This window comes from Amblyraja radiata, chromosome 38 (assembly GCF_010909765.2).
Source record: "Amblyraja radiata isolate CabotCenter1 chromosome 38, sAmbRad1.1.pri, whole genome shotgun sequence".
In the NCBI taxonomy this organism is placed as follows: domain Eukaryota; kingdom Metazoa; phylum Chordata; class Chondrichthyes; order Rajiformes; family Rajidae; genus Amblyraja; species Amblyraja radiata.
The window spans coordinates 2,339,934-2,347,887 of NC_045993.1; the positions used below are offsets into that span (position 1 = coordinate 2,339,934).

Sequence of the window (7,954 nt, forward strand, 5' to 3'; positions counted from 1 at the left end):
GACGCTGCCTCACCCGCTGAGTTTCTCCAGTATTTTTGTCTCTCTTATATAATCTGTGTTGTTAATGCATTCTTTTTCTCAATGATGGGACACTAACCAAGAACGGAACTGGAAACTCCCCCCCCCCCCCCCCCCCCCCCCCAGCCTCTTCCTGCAGGCACTCAATCCATTCAAGTGCAATATTGATTTCCCATTCTATTGCTCTGTGCAATTGTGAGCACTCATTAAAGACGTGCTGGTTTCTTGGCTGCAATGCAATAATTTAAATTAATGGCCAATGGATTCACTGCACTGTTCACTGGGTTGTCGACACCATCATCATTCTCTGTGCTGCGACTGAGCAATGTGCGCTGACGAGCGAAATATAAAAGAACGACAATTGATCACGCATTCCATGCCTGACTTTCTGGATATAAATACACGCCATGTTGTCGCACTGAGTCATTCAGACTAGAAGGTGCCAGGTCTTCATAGGAACTGCATAGTTATGTGACCATTGATGGGTTCACAGGGCAGGATGGTGGCACAGCGGTAGAGTTGCTGCCTTTACAGTGCCAGAGACCCAGCTTCAATCCTGACTACTGGTGCTTGTCTGTGCGGAGTTCTCCCCGCTGGTTCACCAATGAAACTTAATGATCCGAATGTGCAGAAGCTACACTTAGTGTTTCTGACTTGAATCTTGAACTCTATTAATTTTATTGCAGGCAGGGTTTTGGGGTGACATAGTAAGTGGAAACATGATATTTCCCTCAGAGTTAGTGAAGGAGCATCTTTTGCAAGCTCTTGCACATTGGTGCCTAATAATTGGAACTATGTGTGCCTCCTTTATAGGTGCAGATTGCCCAAAAAAACATTTTCCAGGCATTAGATTAAACTATTAGACTATATTAGACTATATATAACAGTTATATGTTATTTGTATATAATAAATGAATCGTGTGAATATATAAATTGATATGCATGAATATTTATTTGTAGCTCATTCATAACAGCAGCATTACGTCAGCTGTAACTGTTTGCTCAGCAGACGATTTATTCCGTAGATAGACACAAAATGCTGGATTAACTCAGCGGGACAGGCAGCATCTCTGGAGAGAAGGAATGGGTGACGTTTCGGGTCGAGACCCTTCATCAGTCTAAAGAAGGGTCTTGACCGGAAACGTCACCCATTCCTTTTCTCTGGAGCTGCTGCCTGTCCCGCTGCATTACTGCAGCATTTAGTGCCTATCTTCGGTGTAAATCAGCAAGTGCCGTTCCTTGCTACACAGATGATTTGTTGCTCTAGAATGCAGCATCTGCTGACTCTCGTGCCTGCATGCATTGATACATCTCAGCATTGTTTTCTGGATGCGGGAGGTTTTGTTGAGGGGGGAATAAGTGATCAGAGCATCGCAATTAAAATAACTGATTTGGACTGTAATGCTCTGCCTCATTCTTAATCCTAATTGCTTTTATTAATAGCGATGACATTTTTCAATCACATAAACCTGCAGTACAGTGCCGTCTCTGAGTTCTGCACAGCGGAGACCTGCCCGGCGATGAATGCCTGTAACACGTAAGTGCGTTTCACTCATTAAACGGTCATGTGCTACATATTTAAGTGTTTATTGAGTTTAACCCCCAGAGGGCGAGAAGACGAAATGTGGAGGTGTGAGCTGCTATTGCACACAGAGCTGGGGTGGGAGATTGCAACCTTCACGTGGTTGTAACCCTGTTACAATGAACGCAATCAACCTGGTGTGCACATTCAAATAAGATCAAAGAGAACAAAGGTACACAAAAATGCTGGAGAAACTCAGCGGGTGCAGCAGCATCTATGGAGCGAAGGAAATAGGCGACGTTTCGGGCCGAAACCCTTCTTCAGACTGAGGGGGGTGGGGGGGAGAAGGAAGGAAAAAGGGAGGAGGAGGAGCCCGAGGGCGGGGGGATGGGAGGAGACAGCTCGAGGGTTAAGGAAGGGGAGGAGACAGCAAGGGCTAGCAAAACTGGGAGAATTCAACGTTCATGCCATCCGGACGCAAGCAACCCAGGCGGAATATGAGGTGCTGTTCCTCCAATTTCCGGTGTTGCTCACTCTGGCAATGGAGGAGACCCAGGACAGAGAGGTCGGATTGGGAATGGGAGGGGGAGTTGAAGTGCTGAGCCACCGGGAGTTCAGGTAGGTTATTGCGGACTGAGCGGAGGTGTTCGGCGAAACGATCGCCCAACCTCCGCTTAGTCTCCCCGATGTAAATCAGCTGACATCTAGAGCAGCGGATGCAGTAGATGAGGTTGGAGGAGATACAGGTGAACCTTTGTCGCACCTGGAACGACTGCTTGGGTCCTTGAATGGAGTCGAGGGGGGAGGTGAAGGGACAGGTGTTGCATTTCTTGCGGTTGCAACGGAAAGTGCCCGGGGAGGGGGTGGTACGGGAGGGAAGGGAAGAATTGACAAGGGAGTTGCGGAGGGAGCGGTCTTTGCGGAAGGCAGACATAGGGGGAGATGGGAAGATGTGGCGAGTGGTGGGGTCACGTTGGAGGTGGCGGAAATGGCGGAGGATTATTTGTTGTATTTGCCGGCTGGTGGGGTGAAAGGTGAGGACTAGGGGGACTCTGCCCTTGTTGCGAGTGCGGGGATGGGGAGAGAGAGCAGGGTTGCGGGGTATGGATGAGACCCTGGTGCGAGCCTCATCTATGGTGGCGGAGGGGAATCCCCGTTCCCTGAAGATCTCCTCAAAGAGAACAAGTTGTCCTACAACTTTAGGCTGTGCACGCCATACGCAAGGAGAAGAAGAAGCACACAGAGCTGAGGGCCAACTCCACCCATCACCCTCCGGCTAATCTCTCCTACTCCAACCCCCTCCCCAGCCAAGTTCCCTCATTGCCCTCCTGCACCTGGCAGCCCCAGTCTCACCCCTTCCTCTTCCTCATGTATACTAGCTACACTCCAAATCTCAATCCAAAAACCTGGCTATTCCTTCATCTCCACAGATGTTGCTGGACCCGCTGAGTTCATCCAACAATCACATTTAACATTTGTGAACCTTTTAAAAAATAAAATTAAAAAATTAAAAAATTAAAAGATCAGTTGTCAACACTGATACCAGGTTTTCATTGCAGATTTATTTGATTACTTGAATTTTAAATTTTCCATTTGCCAGTGTGAGGATTTGGTCTCAGCTCTGGGACTTCCATCTCTAGTGTAGTAACATAACTACAATGTTACCAAACCTTTCCAAGCAGTCAACTGCTCCCACAAATATAATAATAGATCATGCCAGTTCACACAAGATCTTGAGATTGACAAATGAAGGTTCGAGACCAAAGTGGCTCGGCCACAAGATGGCGCCACAATAGACACAAAAAGCTGGAGTAACTCAGCAGGTCAGGCAGCATCTCAAGAGAAAAGGAATAGGCGACGTTTCTGGTCGAGACCCTTCTTCAGATTCATGATTCACTCTGAAGAAGGGTCTTAACCCGAAACGTCACCTATTCCATTTTTCCAAAGATGCTGCCTGACCCGCTGAGTTACTCCAGCTTTTTATGTCTATTCTCGGTGTAAACCAGCATCTGCAGTTCCTTCCTGCTAATAATAAATATTATATCACACAAAACATTTGGATGGTAAGAGTGCCGGTGAAGCGCATGTCATCTTACTGCCATCTGTCCGATCATTAATAATGATCTAACTTAAATTCTACTTGTTTCAACTTGTCAGGCAACTTGCTTGGCTGAATACCTTGCAGAGCTCCCCAGGGACTTAGGAGCTGAGCAAGCCTGTTTGATACGTGTCGATCTCAGCTGGATAGTGCAACAGGAATTATTGGCCTTTGTACAGCTGGATAGTTACCGTCGAACAATTCTGAGGCAATTATCACACCTCCGAAAAATCTAGGGGGTTTGTAAAATTGCAAGACTGAGAACAATTTATTTTTTAAACAAAGGGTATAACACATGACTTGACTGACATGCAGGAAATTGTAATCAAATAGCATATATATTTTCGTCAACACCTTTCCGCAATGACAGAACTTGCTGTGATACTTTTATTCAGAGTAGAAACATACTACCATAGGGCAGTGAATGTGTAATGGTTATTTCAACGTTTAGCATGGTGAGGTTAATCTTGCACGTTGCAATTTGTTTCCTTTGCTACAGTCAGTACTTCTGGACAGATGAGCGGGGGAAGAAGATAAAGTGTACCGCACCGCAGTATATTGACCTAGTAATGACTCACATCCAAAAACTACTGACTGATGAGGAAATCTTCCCTACCAAGTATGGTGAGTTTTTCCAAACGAGTCGCTGCCTTACAGTGAATGCAGCGCCGGAGACCCGGGTTCCATCCTGACTACGGGTGCTGTCTGTACGGAGTTTGTCCGTTCTCCCCGTGACCTGCGTGGGTTTTCTCCAAGATCTTAAAAATAGCGGAGTCGGGAGATATGGGAAGAAGGCAGGAACGGGGTACTGATTGGGGATGATCAGCCATGATCACATTGAATGGCGGTGCTGGCTCGAAGGGCCGAATGGCCTACTCCTGCACCTATAGTCTATTGTCTATTATCTTCGGTTTCCTCCCACACGCCAAAGACGTACAGGTTTGTCGGTTAATTGGCTCGGTAATCCAGAAAAGTTGTTCCTAGCGGGTGTAGGATAGTGTTAATGTGCGGGGATCGCTGGTCGGCGTGGGCTGAAGTGCCTGTTTCCGCGCTGTATCTCTAAACTAAACTAAACTTAAAAAGTTAGAAAGAACACTTCCACCTGTTAACTTGTCCAAAGTCAAATGAGAAACTGGTCTGCTTACACTCAGTCACTATCTACCTCAGAATTCTCTGTATCCAGAGGTCAATTCTCTGGATGCTTTCAAGAGAGAGTTAGGTAGAGCTCTTAAACATAGTGGAGTCAGGGGATATGGGGAGAAGGCAGGAACAGGGTACTGATTGTGGATGATCAGCCATGATCACATTATATGACAGTGCTGGCTCGAAGGGCTGAATGGCCTCCTCCTGCACCTATTGTCTATTGTTTACTTCCCTTACTCTCTCCTAACTAATATGTATCTTGAGCTGCACATCACTGCAGAGCAGATTATGTGTCCATTATCACATTGCCGTTTCCGGGAGCTTGCTATACACAATTTGGCAACGATACTTCAACAGTAACTAACCTTTAGATGGGCTTCATGAACAAAGTGCTTTTGTGATATCCACAGTTTCTGAATGGTGCCCAATAAATGTCAGTCTGTTTTATTGTGACATTCGGTGGCAGAATACAGGCACTCCCGAACTTACGTAAGAGTCACCTTCCATGAACCTTTGCGCAAGTCATATTTTAGGCAAGTCGGAATCACCGTCCCCTGCCCAAAATAACTCTGCTGAGTGTGAAGAAGCTGAAACATCCTGTTATCCTGAAGTGGACAAAAGTGCTGGAGAAACTCAGCGGGTGCAGCAGCATCAATGGAGCGAAGGAAATAGGCAACGTTTCGGGCTGAAACCCTTCTTCAGACTCAGACTTATCCTGAGGTGCTGCCTGACCCGCTGAGTTACTCCAGCACTTTGTGTCTCTCGCTGGGATATAACATGTCTCATGGCTGCGTCAGGGCACTTTACGCAGCGTGCGGCATTCTGGGTAAGCACCTCCGCCATTGCAGGCTTGTTTCCGATGTAAACTGGAGAGATCGTACAGTGTTGTGGAAATGACAATCTGCCTGAAGTGTTCATGTAAGTTGCCTCTTGCGTAAGTCGGGGAGCATCTGCAGTTCCTTGACAAAATTAGAATAGTTTGTATGCTTGAGGTTCGTCTTTGTATCATTCTTTTTATTTTTTATGTAATCCACTGCCTCGGGCTACTGCTAGTGAATCAGTCATCAACCAAAATATACCGACTGTTCCAAATGCTTATTTTATTCACATATTGAAAGGAAGAAAAGTTCTACACAGATTTGACACAAGATGCCCAGGACATAGGTTTGAGGTGGGAGGGGAAAGATTTTGTAGGAATCAGAGGTACAACTTTTTCACACAGAATATATATGGAATGATGAGCTGCCAAAGATGGTAGTTGAGGCAGAAACTACATTGAAAGGCATTTAGACAGGTACATGTATAGGGAAGGTTTAGAGGGATATGGACCAAACGTGGGCAGGTGGGACTAGTGTAGATGGAGTACCTTGATTGGCAGGGGCAAATTGGGCCGAAGGGCCTGTTTCCATGCACTATGACTCTATGACTTGCCAACAACCCATATAATAATAATAATAATAATATAATAATATATTTTATTGTCATTGCACAGAGGTACAACGAGGTTTGGTATGCAACTTCCATCCGATGTAATAACTTAATTAGCTAAAAAATATCTTAATTAGCTAAAAATATTCATAAGTTCAGAAGTGATAGGAGCAGAATTAGGACATTCGGCCCATCAAGTCTACTCCGCCATTCAATCATGGCATCATGGCAAATTGTGTCTGTGCATGTGACTGTCCTGCAGAACACTCCTGAAACTGTCTCCCATTTGCTCCTGACAGGTAAAGAGTTCCCGAGTACCTTTGAGTCGCTGGTTCAGAAGATCTGTCGCTACCTGTTCCATGTTGTCGCCCACATCTACTGCGCCCACTTCAAAGAGGTGGTGGCCCTGGAACTGCACCCGCACCTCAACACTTTGTACACGCACTTTCTCATCTTTGTCAGGGAGTTCAATCTCGTCGACCCCAAGGAGACGGCTGTGATGAGGGACTTAACGGATGTTCTCCTGAGCGGTGTGCCTCAGCCCCAGAACCACGTCAACCACAGATGAGCCCATGGCCGCTGCACATCCTGGGTGTTAGAAATATTTTCTTTAGTGGAAAGAATAATAACTTCAACGATCATGTTGCCCATGGCAATGCTGAAGTAGAACGTGACCAACAAATCAGTAAATCCAACTGGCCCAAAAATGGTGGCCACGTTGAACCCGCCCTGGAGTAAGTACTACAGTTATCCCCTCTAACAGCCTCGCTGAATGCCATCTTTGTCGAACAATATTAAGCTCCAGGTAGAGCTATTTGGCCCCTCTAATACTCGCCACCACTCCACCCCTTTAACTAACCCAGAGCGTGTGTGTGTGCGATGAGATCCCTCGCCTCTGCAGAAGAATGCCACAACTCGCTTGCTGCCAGTTCTGAACGTTGCCAGCACTCGTGAACGAACTGGCGTTGCTCCATGCCAACGGCGAAGCCTCCAGTTTCTTTAAACTGGATCTTCCGTGCCCAGAGGGTGGCACAGCTGGTGCAGATCTGCGGGCAGAGCAAATGCAAGTGGTGAGATCCCTTGGGTGACGGGGCGGAATGAATATAAACACTTCCGTTGTATAGGTGTGGGTTTTTTTTTTGTTCTTAGTAGTTCTGAGTTCCTGGGGTAATGTTCAGAGCCGAGCTGGAGGCAGCTTCTGCTTAAAGGGGCACGCTGCTATTCCTGCCCCTTCCTCTTTTTATTCCTTATATATCATTTTTTGGTGCCATCATGTGAGCTCTTTCAATGAAAATCTAGATTCTAGAGTAACAGATCAGAGGTTTCTTCCCATGGCTTGTTTTATTTCCTGCATGTAATCTTTCCGAGCTATCCACTGGTCTACCACTATTGGTCATGGAACCTAAAAAAAAATCTTCACCCCTCCCCTCTCCCCTGAAATATAGTTTCACTCCCTTTTGATGTGAATATTTGTTCTGACTGAGGTAGAATAACCCTGAGCTATATATTACGGACAACTGCTCTGAGGCTGAATTAGTTGTAGAAGGCAGACCCCCCCCCATCCCAACTGCATGCCTCTGCCTTGGTATCGGGTAGCTGCTGCTGCTGCTACTACTGTGTGGCATTTTACCACCTCCCGCTCACCATGAGTGAGGTTGTTGGGTGCCGCCCAGTTCGTTCAGCTGCAGCTGGTGGGTGCTCTGGGCCAGGTTCCGGGGGGGGGGGAGGGGGGGGGGTGACCATTT

General features: G+C 46.6%; 1 protein-coding gene across 2 annotated transcripts in view; it reads left to right on the forward strand.

Annotated features, from left to right (window-relative positions):
• Positions 1-7,613, forward strand: part of LOC116967113 (MOB kinase activator 2-like) — a 38,994-nt gene extending 31,381 nt beyond the window's left edge. For both annotated transcript variants that reach the window (XM_033013615.1, XM_033013614.1), the window contains exons 3-5: positions 1,462-1,555; positions 4,138-4,262; positions 6,509-7,613. In XM_033013615.1, coding sequence (XP_032869506.1) covers positions 1,462-1,555; positions 4,138-4,262; positions 6,509-6,777 — 488 coding nt within the window. In that variant the 3' untranslated portion in view covers positions 6,778-7,613. The remainder of the gene's footprint in view (positions 1-1,461; positions 1,556-4,137; positions 4,263-6,508) is intronic.
• Positions 7,614-7,954: the final 341 nt, after the last annotated feature.